This window comes from Hippocampus guttulatus, chromosome 18, assembly GCF_054856545.1.
Source record: "Hippocampus guttulatus isolate MCC_2025c chromosome 18, RoL_Hgut_1.0, whole genome shotgun sequence".
NCBI lineage: Eukaryota > Metazoa > Chordata > Actinopteri > Syngnathiformes > Syngnathidae > Hippocampus > Hippocampus guttulatus.
In genome coordinates, this window is record NC_141278.1 from 7,239,923 (window position 1) to 7,260,050 (window position 20,128).

Below are 20,128 nucleotides of genomic sequence, written 5' to 3' on the forward strand. Positions count from 1 at the left end.
CTTCATGAGTGTTCGGCTTGTCTCTTGACTTTTGGGCGTCAACATAGCACTGGTGTTGGCAAAGCGGAACCGGACCACGTCGGAAAATGACGAAAATCCCCGAAGAATTGATCAACACTGGATGATATCTAAAAGCATTGGAGCTATTTCCACGAGTAGCGGCTAATTGCATTTTGCATAATCAAGCGTGACAAATGAGCCGGTTAATAAATGTCTCTTTGGAGCTAATGATGTATTTTATAATCCTTTGTAAGCTATGTTTTGGATTTTGAATGTGACCGACAAGGTTGTGTGAGACAAATGAACGGTTATTTGTTTTTGATTGCTTCATATTCAGCAAAATTGCAAAATGGTGGAGATGAAATGGAATTGTTGCATTCATACTTTTTGCCTTTTAAAAATGTGTTATCATGAAAAATCTGCAACATATGCACAAAATTCCATTCGTGTCACCTCCGACGCCCACATTGGAAGCGAAATATAAGAAGCCTACTGCCCCGAAAGAAAAAGTGATTCACATTTGAAGGATTTTAAGCCCAAGTGTCAACATTAGAAGAGTTTAAAGGTTAAAATTTGAATAATGACCGCGAATAAGATGCGGTGGAGGATGGGGTCGCTTCGTCGACGCAACACGCCGACGAAGGATTTAGCACGCCCGCCGAGGATGTTTGACGCTCGTCTAAGTATTTACCCTCAACAGATGAAATGAAAACGAAGGATGTGATGGATCCATCACCACCCGTCGATTCATTTGTTCGTCCGTCACGGGCAATATCTCTGACGAACGACGTGGGGTTGAATTTCAATTCCGTGTTTTCGCTCTCGCTCAAAATTGTCAATTGGAATGTAATCGACTTGCTGGGCTACGAGTCCAATTACGGTGACATATGACAGTTGTAAGCAATCGCTTCTCTGCGATAGTTTGCGTTGGAATACATTCCATTAATCTAAGCAAAGTACTCGAGGTAATGAGGTAATTATCAGAGCCCTCTTACTGAGGAGAACATTCGATTTGGATGGACGCATAGCGCCGTGTGTTTGTCAGGATCAAGGTGCTCGCTGAAGCATGTAACACTATTTGTCACATCTTTGCAGGAGGTCTTTTCTCTCCCCAGCCACTTCGCTCCAGCACATCTGCAGGGCATCCCGAGGTGTTCCCTGGCCAGCGAGGAGACATACTGTTGTCTCTTCAGCACAGCAAAAAAAAAACCCCAAAACACTTCTGGAAGCCAGTAAAGTTGCACAACGACAAACAAAATGGATTTTATGCAGTTTTCAGAACAGGGAGGAAAAATGAAGCGGACCGGCAAAGTTTTTACCACGCAGTTGTGATGTAAGATGTTTGGATTGCAGCAGGGTAATACCTGCACTCGCAATAGCAATGACGATGACAACGAAGCAGAGTGAAAGACAGCAGAGGTAGGCAGAGAGTGATCGGGGGAGGAGGAGAAAGGGCAACTGTCTCAAATTCGGCCTCAGTAGTCAAATCCATGAGACTGACAACGTTCCTCCCTCTATATCCGCAGTGCGTTTTTAATGTCAAGCACCGATTCCAACACCCCCTCCGCCACTCTGCTGTCTGATTAAGGCAGATAGTTACGGTCCAATTCTAAGAGGCCCCAGCAAGCGCCTAACTGGCACTGAGAACTGGCTGGGGCGCAACAGAGAAGAATTCAATACTTCACCTACGGCATGTAAGGGCCGATGCACTCCAGCAAATACACATTCTTAGCACAAACGCTTTTTAGTGAAGGGGAGGAGGTTAAAAAAAAAGAAAAAGAAAAAAAGGGGGGGAGGTCTGGCTAAGTCATGGGGAAAGACAGCAATGCTGCGCTTGGTTGGCGCTACGGCTACGCTTTGCTCTTTGGAAGCTTGAGAATTTGAGTGTGGGTGACTGCTTATCTGTATGTAAGAGATTTTGCTGTACTTTCATGGATCAAAGCAACAACAACAAAAAAAAAGATCAGTAGTCGTGCAAAACAAAGAACCCTAAAAAAATGGATATTTTGTGGTGTTACTTTGTGACAAAAAAAACCCCCAATACAACCCCAGGAGCAGCTAATTAGCAAGGTTATTAATGAATTACCTTTCCTTCCTCAGTTATGTATTTATTCATAATGATTAAAGGAAAACATTGGAAATTTGAAAATAGCCGAATAGGAAGCACATTGAAGGGTTTTGAACATTGCAGCTGAGGAGAATACCGGTTTGCACGTCTGCCACATAAGTAAGGAGGAAATTCTTTGAGGAGGCCCGTGAGCCCTTGAAACTTGAATGTTTGGCTAATTTGCTGCGATTCAATGAGATGCTGGCAAGCTGCCTGCGCGTGTAAGGGGGCCTTTCACGGTTCAGGGGGGCTGGGAGCAAGCATACTGTAAGCCCGGGCCATAAAGCGAGACAGCTTGGTAGCTATCACGCACTGATGGTTTGTGATAGCCAGAGTTGGAGCCTAGCAGCCGTTTGGTGTCGGCTAAATCAGCGAAACACAATGGGGGAGTGGCCACGGGGACAGATACGGACACATGGCTGGCACAAAACTGTGAAGATGCACCGAGCCAACAATTTCAAGAGGTCTCATGACATGTTGTTGGAAGATGGACAACAAGACAGTCAAACAGGCTGGATGGGGATAATTGGCATGCTTGGAGTCACGCACACAGTATGGCAGCAACACAACAATAAAAACAACGACATCATCGATAGAGGCTTTTTTTTTTAAATTATCCGTTGCTAATTTCAAAGAAATCGCATTGCATTGTAATTGCATTTGAAGAGACACATACAGACAATTTGCAAACAAGCTTGTTCAAGTAGAAGGAAGTATTAGCTAACAGTGATTCTAAACTGGTGGGTCGGGTTGCAAGACCTATTTTATGTAGGTCGCAGACAGCTGAGTAAAAAAGACATGTATTTGTGTTCTGATTTTTTTTCAGAACAGCACTGAGACGCGCCGGGTTGGTGCATAAACCCAAGATTATCGGATAGGCTTCAGGAATTGTAATTTAGTTGCTGTAGTCACGAGCTACGATGTAAACAAAGACGGTGCAGTTCCACCCCTGTCTTGATGGTATGTCAAACTCATTTGAAACTGCGTTTTGAAATGTTGCACACATATTTTCAGAGGCTACTTTTAAACACAAAAAAAGATGTTATTCTTCTTAACATCTTGAGTGAGTCTTCATGAGTCGCTACTTTCGCAAGAATAGGAAGATACGGGTCGCAGGGTGACGACAGTTGAGGACCACTGACCGAGAATTTACTTAGGTTGTGTGGAATGTTTGACATCTTTTTGAGTCTCTAGTCGGACACACGAGATTTATTGAAAGAATTAAGATTACATTAAGATTTCATTTGATTAAATATGATTAAAATCTACAATGTCTGAAACTAGCAGATACATCAACTGCAACTATTATTTTAATTATCGATTAATCGGTCGATTATTTTGTCGGGTAATCGACAAATTGGATTTTTTAAAAAAAGTTTTAGTTTCCAACCTTTTCATAAAAACCAGGACATTAATTCAAATTTACAGTGCTGAAAATGCACCAACATTCATTAAATAGTCTTAAGTGACTGGTTTGGTCTGTCACATGTCAGAAAAATGTTGATCATTTTAAATCGCGCACGGTCTTTAAATGCGTACTCATCGCGATATATTAATTGATATAAAACATTTCCGAAATTCAAAAACAATTCACTTGCTAACTGAATCATGTCGCTAAAGGGTCTACCACATCCTCATAAAAATGCTAACATGCTAATTTTTCATCATTTCCTTGCAATTTTTTTTTAAAAAAGTACAAAATTTTCATTTCTAATAGCATCACATCTTAAGACAATGAACATCAGGTTCAGATATTTTGGGGTGAAATAGGGAAGCCTCAAGTGCACCTTAAAGTGATTTTGACCCACCTAAGGGTTGTCCTTGATTTGGGTCACGTAAGTGGTAATACGTTGTTCGAAAACAAGCCCTTTTTGCAACAATAGCTTTCCGCTGACCACAATAATTGCCCCAAAAAGTGGAGTATGATGCGAAACACCGAGATGCAGCGGGGGCAGAGTGAGTTCAGACAAAGAAGTCAGGAGTTCATGCGCATTGAAGGCAGGGCGAGAGTGGATTGGAGGGCAGCGGCTGCTGAGAGTGTGTTGGCCTGTTTGGTGACCCGCTGCGCCCAGATTACATGTTCGCTGTCCCACAGCGGGAATGGCAGTGAGAAGGATCGGTCTGAGTGGTAAATGACCACAGCGGGCAGCATCACACGACTGCTTGAAAGCACTCATGGAGTTAGTGCCGGACCCGGCGGCCCATTTTCTCTCACTCTTTGCTAACATTAAATTCTATCGACACATTTCATCAATGGCACCATCGTCCATTTTTTTTTTTTTTTTTTTTACGGCACCCGTCTACGAAAATACCAAACGAGTGTGATTGAAAGCTCAACAAATGTGTTGTCCAATTTGCGTTCAAAGATGTTGACTGCAAACCATTCTGCACCACGGCCTTGAGAAAAGACTGCAGTGAATATGAGCCGCGTGACAGTTCGTGTTCGCGCTGCTAAAAGTTTATTGCGGCAGTGGGCGCCCCCTGAAGTGTGATTGTTTGCATCTGTACTTAAAAATCGAGGAACTCCAAAGAGGGGTGACTCAGGTAGAAGTTGAGTATCGGCCAACCCCTCAGAGGACCATTTCCTTGGATACTGCTCCACGTTGCGCTGTAGCAGCCTTTAACTAAGGCATCTATTATGGTAATCATTTTCTGTGACGGAGTTAAGAGGATATTAAGGAATCAAACGTGCCGCTATTACTGATTTCCCACTCCCATTCAATGAATGAACTGAAAGAAGAGAGAGAACAAAGTGCACTCGATGTGCTTTAGGGGGCACAAAAAGCCCCAAGCAAAGCCTCTGGCAGAAGGATTTAAAACATTTTATGGAGCTAAACAAGAACAGTTATGCCGCTAGGATCAATTAAATTGCTCAACCCAAAAAGCCTTGATCACTGATGTCTTATTATCTTCAGCATAACCAAGACTATTCGAGGACATGTTTTCTGTTTTAGAGAGCAAAACCCAAAAGGTGATCCGCCATATTTCACAAAAAACAGGAAATTGATCCAGCCTTTTCACGGGGGCATGTTGAATGAAAATGAATGGTTGAAGACTTACTGTAGGTTGCATAACGTATTGTTGATGAGGCATCCATGATGTACTCTGGACCTGGAGGAAAAATACATGAGAGTTTAGAACACAGGTGTCAAAGTTAAGCCACCTCATTTTATGTGGCCCGCAAAAGCAAATCAACTTCCATGACCCTTGCTTAAATCTGTACCAAAATCTCAAATTGTCATTTGCAATATTTGACGGTGACATTTTGCAATAACTTTGTGACCCGGTTTACACTCACTTGAACAATAACTGACCAAATACTTGACTGATTTAAAAAATAGTGAGCAATCTTTGTGTGTGTGTGTGTGTGTACAAGTAATAATATGACGTAATGATTCAACATTTATTCGGGTTCACTGTCGTAACGGCCCTCCGATGGAAGACGCAACTCCAAAGTGGCCCGCGACAAAAATGACACCCCTTTAGAATGACACAATGCTATCACATACGTCGTTTCCTTTTTGACTTTCCGCATAAACTGACATCCACAAATCCTCTGGGGAGTGGAATTTAAACGTGGATGAAATGGCTTAACTTCACCAAGTTTAAATGACTGGCAAAAAGTACCTGAGGTCTTGAAAAAATGTACCTCATTATTATGAACGGTACAACTTGCTCAAAGACTCCATTAATTAGAGCCTTTCTCTCTTATAATAATGCCATTAACTCCAAATTAAGTCATGGAACACATCGTCTCAGAGGTGGAGAGCAGTCGGCGAGGGTGAGGATGGAAAGCAGGATTTTCTTCTTTTGTGGCCAAAGAGTCAAAGGGATACCAAGCAACACAAACATGCACTGTCCCCAATATTATATACGGGCTCTGACAGTTAGGAAGAATAGAAGAGTAAAGCAATTTTTTTTTCGACGCGCTGGAGAGAATTAGACAGCTTGGAGCAGACAAACACACAGACTGGCCACTGATCCTGCTAAAATGATTTGATTCAACCAAGACAAACAAAGAATAATCTGCTCTAAGAGCAATAAATCCTCTGAGTCAACCCAAACCCGTGATTTGGACGCGCATCTAAACAAGCATGATGCTCAACAAAATTAAGCCAAATCTATTTGTTTAGACAGGCAGTGTTTGCTCTCCCCGGCTTCGCCTAAGACGGACAGAGTTCATCCCGCAATGAAAATGTTGGCATATTTAGGACGATAATGTCACAAAAAACTGAGATACTGTACAAAGACAGGAAAATGGTACAACAAAATATTTCGACGCTGACTTACAGCTGCAGTGAGTGCGACATTAACCCTTTCATGCACCCTGTAACCTGAAAACACGATACAATGTCCACTGTAGTAACCGCTGTCGCTGAAAGAGTTAAAAAAGAAACATGAAAAAAAAAAGGATTCCCCATTTGAATCATATTTTTTGGTACTCAGTCAATCAGTGTTTGTCAAAATGTGACTGACTGACAACCAGTCCAGGGTGTACATCGCTTTTTGCCCAAAGTCAGCTAAAATAGGCCACAGTTCACCCGTGAACCCGCTTGATAGACCAAGTGGATGGATAGAAGAAATATCAGGTCTTGCGCTTGCACGCATTCTCCCTTTTATAAAGCCGCCTTCCGGGAATGCACACCACTTAAGTACAACCAAAAGCAAAATATGAATGAAAATGCTTATCAATGAACCTGTTTGTGTAATAGCTCCTTACGAGGACTGTGGCAGCGAGTCGGAAACCCAAGTCGGAAAACAACATTTTGTGTCAGAAATTGAGGCGCTTCAGGGTGAGGAGGAGATTATACAGTATTGTTTGCTGTTCAAAGGATTGATGGAGAAAACTAAAATTACAATGCCGATGGCAACATGTTGCTGATACAGTGCTTGGATTTACAGGGAAGGAAAAATAAACTCTTGTATCACATGGATGAATGCATGTGTCACAGATGGGGGGCACGCAGCACATTTGTAGGGAACACAACAGAATTATTCCCCAAATGAACGCATTGTTCCAGAACGGTTTTGTGCGAAACAATCTAAACAAACAATGTGAATGCTAACTAACCACCTAGCTGGACAGCTAGCGAGCTGGATAGTTAGTTAGATAGCTAGCTAGCTAGAAAGTTGGATAGCTAGCTAGCAAGAAAGTTAGTTCGATAGCTAGCCAGAGATATAATAGATAGCTAGCTAGATGGATAGCTAGATAGATAGATAGAGAGGTCTACCGACATTTGAAAATGATCACGACAAAGCCAAGAAACATTCATTTTGTCTGGTGCATGTGGCAGCTCGAAATGACTTTGTCTTTTCTTTCCGTCTCGTTTCTCAGAAGATGAAGGACTCACCTTCTCGCCGTGACTGGCTGAAGGGCAGAATTACTGGCTAGGTGGCGGAGCTGCTGCAAGGATTAATATTCCTCAAAAGCCCGGCCATTGTTTTTGATAAATCAATTTGGGAAGCCTTCCGATGGCGGATTACAGACGCGCCCTGGCCCACTTTTATCCTCTCCCCTCCTCCCCACCCTTCCGCGCGCAGACCCTTGACGGGTTTTAATCAAGTGAGCCGCAAAGTCGGGCGCCGCAACCTTCAGCAACACCATCCCGACTTGAGCCGACGCCATTGCCGCCGACACCACTACCGGCCCGCCTTTCCTTTGTTTCCATCTGTCGCTCCAGGTCTTCCACCTATCCTTCATCCTCCTCTCTGTGGCAGTGTTCTTGTCTGTCTGTGCATACCTAGCATAACTAATGTTTAGCGATAGCGTCTTGAGCAAGGAGGACACAGTAGTGACGGCGCTTGATGTTTAGATTTTGCTAACGCCGCTGCGTGAAATGCGGGCTGACAGAAAACCGTTAACACGCCTGACACAGGGCAATTTTCACAATCCTGATCTGTTCTGTTTCGTTACCTCCACGCATCACAGCTATGAAGAATATGGTAGCAATTTTAACTGCGCTACAAAATGAATACTCCCTTCACTGTATCAACTGAAGTGAGGTCACAAAACTAGATGGGAGGAGAGTTTGTTTGTCCACGGTACTTGATTTTCATCTTTTTTTTTGTTGTTTCCCTTCAGATGCCTGTTGTGCTTTCCGCCTATGAAACAGATGTCATCGTGCACAGCTGGGGCAGGCAAGGAAATGATCAGAGAAGGCATGCTGTTTTGCAACCTGTCCCCCCATTCCATTTCTTTCTCCGTAGACAAATAACAGCCCCCCCACCGACAATTTCATATGCAGCCATTTCTCATGATGCCGCGTATTACGTCCCACCTGATATGTGGAAACGGGTGAAGCAGCGATGAAGGGCGTGATGGAGGTCTGTGCGATCATGCGGTTGGTGGCGATGCTGTAAGGCGAAGAGTAGAACCTGTGAATCGTCAAAGAGGGATGTTAAGAACAGTGCACCTCAGAGAGATAAAACTTACTCGTTGCTATATAACTGCAAAAAACACTAGCATTGGTCTTAGAAAAACGGGATTTTTTTTCACATCAAATGGCGCTTTGTCATTGTATAAAGATGATTTTATTTTTGCCCCCCACTAAGGCCTACATAGCATCAAGCTGTGACTGCTTAGATTAAGGAGCCAGCTGGTGTGCTGACCATGGAGAAAAATCCACACATTTAAAGGAAGCAAGGTTTGAGTTTGGGCAAAGGGAGGTGGTCTGAAATGCTACTTTAGCACATTCCCCAAAGTCTGAGGTTTTGCGATTCTAGTCCAACACTCGCCCGTCACATGATCTGAAGACAAAATCTGAAAACAATATAGAAAATTGCTGTTTTCATTTTTTTTTTAATGTTGTGCGTGTAATAGGGAGCATGGAACAAGTTTCTGGGCAAATCATTTCTCCGGGACCCACAAAGGGAGACGCCTATTTAAACACATTCTCCTTTTGTGCACCGCTGCCACTCTTTACCTGACCCTTTCAAAGAAAAACTTATATTACAAGTTGGTATTGATTACCTTAATCAAACAAGGAGTTGGAGGGACTACATTAATCTTTATGTATGGCGGCCGTATTGATTTGGTTCCCATTTGGCAAAAGGTGAGTGTATTAAAAGATGCCAAGGTCAGACTCTTACCCGTTCTGCACTGCAGCAGGATCATATGTTAATGCCATGCCAGTCTGGAAGAGAACAAAAAGAAACACAAAAGGATGAGGTACAAATTACAGGAGGTGGATCAGAAATAGATGACAACAAGGCCAATTGGACGAGAAACGGGGGAACCGAATGATTTCATCATGATGGTCAATTACACTTTTGTCTTTCACACCATTATTGCGATCATTTCTATGCTGGAATGCGAACGATGCGTTTGCCCAAAAAACAAGCAGATCACGGAGCGTCACAGCAATTCATTGGTCCATTGCACAAGCAACAAAGACGGTTATGCGGGCATCAAAGAAACTTATCAGCGACTGCTGCAGTCTGCAATCATTCGCCGCAACCGTGGCAGCAGATTCGGGAACTGTTGAACCCAAATCTTTTCCAGACGTGACCAAGTGGGACCAACGTGGGAAATTAGTGCTTATTCGTCTTTTCAATCTCTACCCCCCCGCCCCCTGAAAAAAAACAACTTTGCCGAGATCACTTAGTGTGCCCCAAAATGCTGATTGTAGATGTTTCTTTGAATATGCTCTACAGCAGGGGTGTCAAACGCATTTTTGTCGCGGGCCACATTTTGGTTAACGTTTCCCTTGGGGGCCCGTTATCACTGAAACCATAGAAAAAGAAGTCAAGAGTAACTGTTGATTCAACTCTTGTTTAAGTTACGATCATGAGGGGTTTATGAACAAGAAAATGCTTAGAATGGCTCTCTTATACATTTATAACATGAGAATTTCTATTTCTGGTAGATATTTTAGAAAGTATCATGGAAGTTGACATGTTTGATCTGATTTTGCGGGCCACATAAAATGAGGTGGCAGGCCAGATCTGGCCCCCGGGCCTTGAGTTTGACACCAGTGCGCCACAGAATCGTATATGCTATTATTTTCGGCCATATGTATATATATATATATATATATATATATATATATATATATATATATATATATTATACACACACACAGAGTGTATATAACTTGTGAAAGCCAAATGGAAGCAAGATTCAGATGTCAATTTGTCGAAGTAATGAAGGATGATATTTCATCACGTACAATTCATTTTTTATGAATGAAATGATCAAATGCCCTTGAGGGAGGTAACAAAAAAAAAAAGGGGGGGGGTTGTGATCACCAGTGAATGTGTATGAGTGCTTCCATGAAAGCCGGTCGAGAAACCTGCGCAATGCGATCCGTCATCTGCATTCCTGAAGGTTCTCTCTCCCAGAGGAGAGCTAATCCGATTTCTTTTTAACCAGAGGTTACCGAGGACGGCAGATTTCATCAACATAAACACACACGCGCGCGCACCATCACACACACCGAGCTTCCCTCCGCTTCTCTTTTCTTTTAACATCAACTGGGATTGTCTCCCTTTCGCCTTTTCTCCCTCTTCATCCTTCAAGCCCCTCCATACAAATCTCTTGGCCTTGTTACTCCAGAGATTCACCTGCACAGAGCTGAGGGAACGATGGCTGAGAGAAACCAGTGGGGGGTTGGGGTGAGGATTGGCGAACCAAGACCAATTCCACAAGTGAGGGGATCTTGACTGAAAGATAAAAACCCCTTTCGAACACAGAGGTGTGTGTGTGTTTCGCAACGTCGCAGGATCAAATTCACCCCCCCCCCCCCCCCCCCCCGATGACGTTCAGCTCGCTTTGAACACCCAATTCATGATCCAGCCACCCCTTTGTTACGGCGCATATCTTTCAGCTTCTTGTGCGTTCGCATGCTCACTAATAGCGGTGGGAGACATGAGCAGCTGTCTGGCGCGCACCAACCCTCCCCCTAAGTGCTGCCCTTGGTTTGATGTGCTGATGAATTCCACAGCAAAGCATCTCCTGACCAGGGACTCAGCATGGCCAATGAGGGATTACTGATGCAGTCAGCTTCTGGCTTCTGCCGCCGCTGCTGCTGCAACGAGGATAAAGGGAGGAACCATGACAGGCTGCGTATGCTGCTGGTTGACCCCCAAAACTTTCAAACACAGTGAAAAGCTGCTGCGGCCCGGCTTCAAAGACAGTATTGAACTGCGAGAACATAATTCCGAGTGGTTTGAGTACTAACGACTCTCAATTCTTGTCCCTGGGGTTTGTACGATATAAAGCACCTGTCAAGTCACAAGCAGTAGTGGAATTGGGGTGAAATTTCAGCACAGCATCAAAGGATGGTGTTTTACTTGTTCTTTTTCTTCAATTTTTTTTTAATGGCTTTGATGCAACATTTCCAAAAGATGGACCACATGCAACCAAGGGAGTTTAAAAAATATATTTAAATATACACTGCTTATGTAAAGTAAAAGGTTTTTTTGTGTGTAATTGCACATCCACTAGACTAGGGGGCAGTGATGCTCTCATTTATTATTATTTTGTAATTCAGGTAGACTAAATAACATTTTAAACTTATTCTATTTTGTAAGTCGGTCTATTTTTTTCCCTTTTCTTTACTGGTAGTAAGGAAGAGGTGTACTTATAACAATTTGAGACAAATGATATTTATAGTCAAAGAATTGGTGGTACACAACAGAAAATAATTGAGAAGCACTACCGGAAAGGGAATAAATGTTTCATAACAGCAACAGCGTAAACCTGAAATGGACGGCTTCCCGTTCGACTAATTCTGATAGAAAATTCTTTGAAAATCGAAACCAATCAGAAGTTGCCCAGCGTCTGTTCATGGCTAACCTTTGACCGTTGTTCCACTGTGTACTGTTTGGCATACAGGATGTTGGGCCTTGGTAGCACAGAGACGAGTTTGAAAATCGTTTTGGGCACTTCTGCGAGGAGACTGAATGTCATTATTAGCTTATAACAATACCATATTTTGTGTCATGGCCAAAAAAAAATGCTGGATCCTTTGAGAAGACAAGATTCTCTGTCCCGTCATTCCTACAGTGGAGGCAAACAGAGAATTAGGCCTGAAATGCAGCCTCTATTCCTGACTTTAGCCCTTGAGAAGCAGACACAGATTGTTCCGGAGCCTCAAGCAGGAATGACTAACAACTGGATTAAAAAAAAAAAGTGCTTGAGTTGAAAAAGCACTTTCAAAGTTTGAATAAATTTGAATGTCGAAGTTAGAGACTTGTGAATGCTGTCAGCTCAAAATTTATCTTGAGAGCACATAACTCGATTGTCCTAGGTTAAAAATAGTAGTCATCTGTTTGTGCGGTATTTGAAGTCGTTTGCCAACCTAAACAATATCATTTATCGGATCATAATGTGTTGATCCGTGGTGACGAAAAGAGAAAATCAATCAATCGAGCTCCATCTTTGTGGCATCAGCATCAAACTGTCACGGGTGTAACCACAGTCGTGTACACGTTAGCATTACGGGTTTAAATGAACCCTTTGAGGGACAGCGGTTACTCCTTGGACAGCTGATCATGTTATCAGGTTTACAGGGTGCATGAAAGGGTTAAGCGTGCATCGGTTGAGCTGTGTGCCATCGCCAATTGATCATGTAAGAAGCCGATTTCAGCTCACGGATGACAGAAAGGGCGGAAAATTATAGCAGGGTTTAAAAAAAAATTTTTTTTGGTCCCATTTTGCCGCTGCTGGGTGTCTGATTGCACTGCCTGATTGTACATGCATGGCCAAGTCCACACTTTTTTTTTTTTCGGTGGACAACAGGGCTGACCCAGGCAATGTATGGGGCTGCAAAGGTGCCGAGAGGGTTGGGGTGGAGCAATGCGATTTAGGTTCAACACGCTTCACTGCTTTGGTGGTGTTAGGGGGCTGCTGAACATGTGACGGACAGACACGCGCGCACACACGTTTTTTTTTTTTTTTGAAGGAGAAACATTTCATCTCCCCAAGTCCCTACCTTGCTGTTTCATCACAACTGTCAAGAACACTTGAAAGTGCGTGTGCACGCGTGCGTGTACGTGTCGAAGGAGAAATCAGTGTTTCTACGCTTTGTTGACGGCATCTGCTCGCGTGACACTCACCTCGCCTTCCCTGTGCCACGGCCTCCCGTTCTGAGGGTACTTGCTCTGACTCTGGCGCTTCTTTTGGCCACCGTCGGCAAATTTACACAGCAGCGGCTCCGTGGGAGCTGCGGAAGCAGAAAGGGAGGACAAAGCCGCGTTACACAGGGCGACATGCCGTTGACCCCGCTGTGGGCCTTTGAACTGTACTCCAAATCTCTTCCTTCGCTCCGACCCACGACCCCCTCCCCCCACACCCCCTCCCTGGCCTTCTATAAGAGCTCTCAGGCGAAATTCCCAGATGGCTGATGTTGGCAGAGGCCCACCCGAGCCCATCCCGAGCTGGCGGCACATGAAAGAGCATTGGAGGGTATTGTTGAAATAATAATCACAGTAATCGCTCTTGTAAATACCTCAGAGATGGTTCTGTGAGACCGATCTGTCAGCCGAAGCTTATTTCTACAAGGCGTTCCTGTTTGCTATCATCCCTTTGTGTTTTTACTTCGACAGCCACGGTCTCTTTTATTGGAAATGGTATGCCTTTTCCCCCCTCCCACTATGAAGCCATCGCAACCGTTATTCGACCAGGCTGTGTCATTAATGTGAAATGAGCATGTATGATTTAAAAAATGCATTAAAAAAATCATGTTTCCACCTTACATGGCATTAAATATATTGTACAGTGAAACTCCTCTACAACGAAATCAAGTTTGCAGCAAGAAATTTTTCACAACAGGGTGTTTTTCACTGTAGCAAATTTGATCTCAGATATAAACACACACACACACACACACACACACACACACACACACACACACACACACACACACACACACACACACACACAAACTTATGTGTACACGGACACAGAAATGTAAGTGTACTCTTTATTTTTATTCCAATAGTGCATAAGTATAAGCATACACTTATTTGACACATCATATAGTCAGTGGAGAAAGAAGAAAATGGGAAAGAAATTGCGAAATTTACGATCAGCATTCACTTTCACTTTCATCAATTTCTTGGATAATGTTTTTTATTTTGTTTCCTCAGTCTTTCATTTTGATCACTTTTACCCTCTCTTCCAGCGTCAGAGCTCTTCTTGTCTTCGCTGCTTGACATCCAAAGGTCCGTTTTATAGCCATTTTAGCAATGCAACGTTCTTGCTGAGTTTGAATCTAACAATAACAAATACTTCCTGGACTACTGCACATGTGTAAACCAGTGTGGTGGTGGCTGTTGCCATTTCCGAACGAAGCAGTAGAGGTCGCTGTTCGATTAGACTTCGTTGTAGTGAATCTCATCGCAAGGGCAGAGAAAAAGATTTCGTATAACACAACAGGGGGTTTTGTCGTTGTATGGGGGGCAGGAAAGCGGGAATGGTGTTAATGCATGAAGATTTTTTCACACTAGGGGGTATTTTCGCCCATGTAGGTTTCGTTGTACAGGAGTTGTACAGCAATTAGAGCCGGTCATGAATCACGCTTCATCACAATTGCTCATCACCATGTTTGCAGGTCCGCTAACTAAAAGGGCTGCCACATGTATAAGTAAAGATGAAATAAACACCGTAGCGAGGCCACCGTGCTGGCGTATGACCATTTCAAAAGGTTAAAGTGCGAATATTTCTTTGTTAAGGCTGACTAGCACAACCGTAAAGAGGATAAGGGTCACCAAGATGGAGACATTGCTCATTGGTGGTATCGAAAGAGAAGCTTCTCAATCGTCAGCGAGCTTTATCCAAACAGTGCTGCGGCGCAGCTGTTGGCCTACGAGGGACCTGACATCTCTCCTGTCATCGCGTTCGCATTACGAGCCCGGCGACTCGTGACGACGCGGGCAGTTGACAAGGCGGCTGCGCCAGAGATGACACCAACAAAAAGAACTGCTGACGCTGTAATCTCCACTCACAGAGATGTTAAAAGGCGTTGAAAGTGAGAACGTATCACATTTCAGGAGGAAGGAAAAAAAAAGAAATAAAAACCCAATGCTGTGTAAATTGAGGAGAATAAATCACCAATAAAAGTGATGAGAGCGCATGACAGGGGACTTGTGCATCTTAATGAAATGATTTGGGCATTAATGAGCGAACATGATTTGTGGATTATTTTATTTTGTCTGATGTCACTTCAGTTAGAGCAGCCGCGCTGAGAGATGGACGGGATTGAACTGCAAGTGTTTCGTTGGTCGGCTTTATACTTCAGAGATCCAGATATCAAATGTCGAGCCGGGCGCCTTTGTATGCAGAGTTTGCATGTCGTTACCCGCCACAATTTTAAAAAATAAGTAACAAATAGATAACATCCGTTTTGGTTTAATGAAGACTCGAAATTGTTGATAGGTGTGAATGGTTGTTCGTCTCTAACTGGCCAGCTTGGTGGCAAGACAGTGTCTGGCCCAAAGTCAACTGGGATCGAGTTCAGCTGTGAATAAGCAATTTTTTTTTTGGTGGTGGGGGTTACCCTGATTAAGTTTGCGTTTCCCCAGTGGGGTGTGTGTAAAGGATGCCGATTGCTGCATCAGCTTCATGGTGTGACATGAGAGAGAGAGAGAAAGAGAGAGAGCGCATGCAACTCGCCGCATTATTCAACAAATCGCAGCAATGCTACATGCTTCGCTGCTGAGCAAGCAACATGAACATCGATTCTCTGTCGACCTACCAACAGACGGCGGGAGCTTGCGCCTCCGCTTCACGAGTGATTCATGCCGTCCGTTTTCAACCGGCGCACCGATGGGAATAGCTACGTATGGCTATGGCAATGATTCGTTGAAATTACTCATTTATTGCCTGTTGTGAGAGAACATAATGCTCATAATTTCCACTCGGGGGTCGGGGGGGGCCAAAGTTACAGCTGGATTCAGATAAATTGCGATATTTTACAATGACAAATATGTAAGCAAACATGGCATGACGAATTACAGAAGTGTTTATGAAGGAAAACCTTCCAGGCTAGGCAGAAGGACATTAATGGTAAAGGAGACACGGGGGTGCAGGGGGTGGGGGGGTTGTTCCCATCATTCTGGTACTGAGGGATATAATTAGTGAGTACATTCGTAAAACCTGACAAGGAGAAAGTCGATTTTCCCCCTGTGGCAACATTTAAGATTTAAATGCTGCCCCCCCCCCCCCCCTCATCATTCTCACCATCATCAAAAAAATTTAAACAGCACTGACTCCATCATCCGCAAGGGGAGATCTTGCAGGACAAATAAATGCATTTTACACGAGCGAAGAAGATCGATAGGTGGATGGATTGATCGTCATATGCCGTAAGAGTTTAAGCATCACTCCTTGAATTTTCAAAGGCTTGAGAACATAACTTATTTTAGGCACCGAAGTAAAAAAAAGCTGCAGCAAAAGGAAACTTAATTTCGAGGTGTCTATGGGTTCCCGTTGCTTCGAGTCAAGCATCTCTGAGAAGCCATTCGGACGTCTTGATCCGTTTTTATTGCAAGGACGTGTTGGGAGAGCACAGGGATAATGAAGAAAGAAGAAGACATTGTTTTATTGGAATTCAGATGTTCTCTGACGCTGCTCGAGGGGATCTCTAATTGGATCAACAACTGTCTGATTCCCATCAGCCGGCTTGACCTGTCTGCCCACGTTGGGAAGGCAGTATTTGTGGGAAAGACATGGCAAGGAGAAGGGGGAGGGGCGGGGGGAGGGAGGGAGACACAGTCAGAGAGAGGAAGACAATAGGAGAAGAAAGTAGAAGCAACACATTTGTGGAAATAGCTTCTGACGAAGTGGTCCGTGCACGGATGGCATTTGAAATAAAAACTAACGTGGCAAAAACCACCAAGGTAGGCAATAAACCGGAAAACAATACACTCGCTAAGTGTCGAATGTGCTCCTATTAGTTACTATATCCCTTAGAAAATCAATGTACGAAACCACTCGGACAGTCAACAGGATTCATTCCAAAGAAAAACCTCACAACCAAATTAAAAAACTAGCTTGAAATAGCAGATGCAGCATTTCCTGCCCAGGCGGAGTCAAGGGAGCACAATCATTCGCGCCCCGAAGCCAGATTAATAAACCGCACATGCCAACCACGCCAACGACACCGTTTGAATGGCAAATTACTGAGCAGACAGCATTGTTCTGGCGAGAGAGAGAAAAAGAGAAAATGTATGGCTATTGAGAATTCTGTTTATTTTGGCATCTGCTGTGAGGGCAATATTTTTCTCCATTTCAAAAAAAACAAAACAAAAACGTTCTAGTTGAGTCCTTTCAAGAATGAGAAGAGCTCTTAACAGCATGCCGTGTCGAACAAATCTAAAAAAAAAAAATTCAAACACTGCCACCTATCCGTCGCCATGTAACGATGCCATTTACAGCCCTCAAGGCCCGCCTCCGACAGATCACAGTCAAGACTGCTCGCAAGGGCCAAACTGTCCTCGCATCCTTCAGCATGCAAATTCAAAGAGCCCGCAAGAGGTTTTGCTGACGGGGAAGAAGACGCGCGTGACTCGGTGCCGAGGCCCGATTAAAAAAAGTGTTGGCGCTGGGAGGAAAACGTGGCTGAAGGTACAACAAAAAGGAGAAGTGGGAGTTATTGAGAAAAAAAATCTGAGCAGGCAGCTATGACAAGCGATCCGCCTCACACTCGGGAGAGATCTTGGTTCGTATCTCATGGAGGGCTGGGCCCGGTTTTAAATGAATGAATGCAAGCTTGATTGAGGACTCTAAATTGTCCATCTTGTACATGTGAGTCTAAGTACGAATGCTTGTTTGTATCTATGTGCCCTCCTGGCTGACGGTCAAACGATCAAATGCTACTCTGCTCCTCACCCAGAGTCAGCCGGGTTCGGCTCCAGCTCACCATAATGAGGACAAGGCCATGGGGTAGACGGGAGCGGCATAACGAGTCGGGTCCTCCGCTCTGCGATTGATCTGCCATTACTTCACATTTCCCATAGAGGGCCCCCCTATGGCACACCAGCCACTATAAGCCCGAAATATTATGGATTACAGGAAGGCGAGAGCCATGAACGTGGGTGGCAGAGGCCTGATCGATGAGCCGTTGCAACACTTGAAGAGTGATGTGATGTGGGTTAGCGCTGACATGCTAATCCATCTCCTGCAGTCTCCCACAATTGCATCTATCTATCTATCTATCTATCTATCTATCTATCTATCTATCTATCCTCAACTTGATTTTAACTCAGAGGTATGTGAATATCCGCGGCCCTCTAAAGTCTGATGAACAAATTTACATTTAAAGCGGAACGAGCCAACGGCGTTTAATTAAACGTAGCAGTAAAGTGCCGTTTTTATGGTTTTCTGTTGTCAGTTCCCCCGTTTTAAAAGAGGGGCACTGACTTACGGCCAGAGCCATCACGCCGACATCTTGCTTCCAGTAAAACGGGCCTGCTTTACACAGCTGCCCGTTGTGGCAATTACACGTGACCACATTGTACTTGGCTGAAAGTTAGAATCGTATGAGAGTGAAAGCGATATTTGTGTGGCGGAGTCAAAATAACATCCCAGCTAAGAAAACAACATGAGTGACATTCGGATGCATTTGGACGGAAGTGAGCCAAAATCGACTCGCTTGGCTTGGTCGAGCTTTTCCAGTCAACCGGCCACTCCACTTTCATGCATTTAATTACGTTGGAATATTGTCAAACTCCAATACCAAAACCTTTCAACCAAAAACACTCGACTTTCGATTGCTGGCTGATTTGAGTGTCCGACACATGCGGTGCTTTCGGAAAGTCGGCGTTCTTACAAAGTAAATATTCTCATTTCATTTATTTTGGAATCCGAAAGATGTTTTATTTTGAAAAATAACCAGATCCTCTGTTACATCCGTCGACAGTACGTCACTCTTGACGCAGGTCACATGATGGGTTAGCGCTAAAATGAAACCCGGGAGCTAGCAAAATGAGTAAAAATACAAATGTCTTTGGGAAGGGGAAAAGGCCCAGCCAGCAGACAGAAGAGGAACCTACGACTTTCAAGAAAAAGAAGGCTCCATTTAATAAGACAGTATCAGGAGTCCTACTTAAAATACGGATTTACCTCAAAGGGAGATTCCCACACACCAAGCCCACTCTGCATAATATTCGCCGATAGTGAGTCGTATTTTTCATGCGCTTTTTATTTGCGACGTATCTTATTTTGAAGGCACGTTTCAATGTTACCATAGTGACCAAAATATGTTGCAGCCAGATAGGACGTTCCTCGTGGCATGATTCGGGTTTGTGATTATGTTTCGAAAACACCACCGTTTTCATGCATCATCATATTTTGTTGTATTTATCCGTCAAACCTTAAAGGGCGGTCCCTGAAAATATCGTCCGACATGAAACCGGTCCGTTGGGGACCGCTGTTCTATACCACATTGAGTTCAGTTACTCTTCGATATTCCTTCTCGGACTTCGTAATGGGACATCGATATTTCCTGATTGCTAATCAACGATTGTATTGCTGATAACAGTAACTGGATGATATTAGCTTGGGATGCAATCGTTAAGAGGCTACGCTGCTCTATCTTCATTTGAAGTGGGATGATTTGAGATCCCACTCACTGCCGCGCACAAAAAAAACAAACATGAAAGACAACGCATAGTGCACACTCGACATTTGATCGCTCGGATAAGAAGCTGGGGATGTAGCAAATAGAACGCTTTAAGAAAGACAATCATGTTCAATTTTACTGCATTGATGTATAGTAGTGTGAGTTTTGCTCCAAGTTTGGTTATTTCAGTTAGCCGCAGTGCATTTCCTGGGGTTCCCTTACATTCAGGAAGTGGTCATAATTCTACAGCCGGTAGATGAATCAAAATACTTTTAGTAGACATTTTAACTTGTTCAATAAATGACCAAAAACACCTGTTACAGTGAAGCTATAATAATAGACCAAAGAAAAATAAACTTGACCGGTCTATGTTTTATAACGGCTTTTGGTACAAACTGCAAACTGAAATCTCAATTTTTTGGTCTTATTTTGTTCTCAGGCAGTTTTAGCTACGGTG

The 20,128-nt window shown here is 43.7% G+C and overlaps 1 protein-coding gene across 3 annotated transcripts in view; it reads right to left on the reverse strand.

Annotated features, from left to right (window-relative positions):
• rbms3 (RNA binding motif, single stranded interacting protein) overlaps positions 1-20,128 on the reverse strand; it is a 176,350-nt gene that overhangs the window by 19,293 nt on the left and 136,929 nt on the right. For all 3 annotated transcript variants that reach the window (XM_086136869.1, XM_086136870.1, XM_086136868.1), the window contains exons 7-10: positions 13,166-13,272; positions 9,197-9,240; positions 8,386-8,482; positions 5,168-5,218 (exon numbers count right to left, since the gene is read on the reverse strand). In XM_086136869.1, coding sequence (XP_085992995.1) covers positions 5,168-5,218; positions 8,386-8,482; positions 9,197-9,240; positions 13,166-13,272 — 299 coding nt within the window. The remainder of the gene's footprint in view (positions 1-5,167; positions 5,219-8,385; positions 8,483-9,196; positions 9,241-13,165; positions 13,273-20,128) is intronic.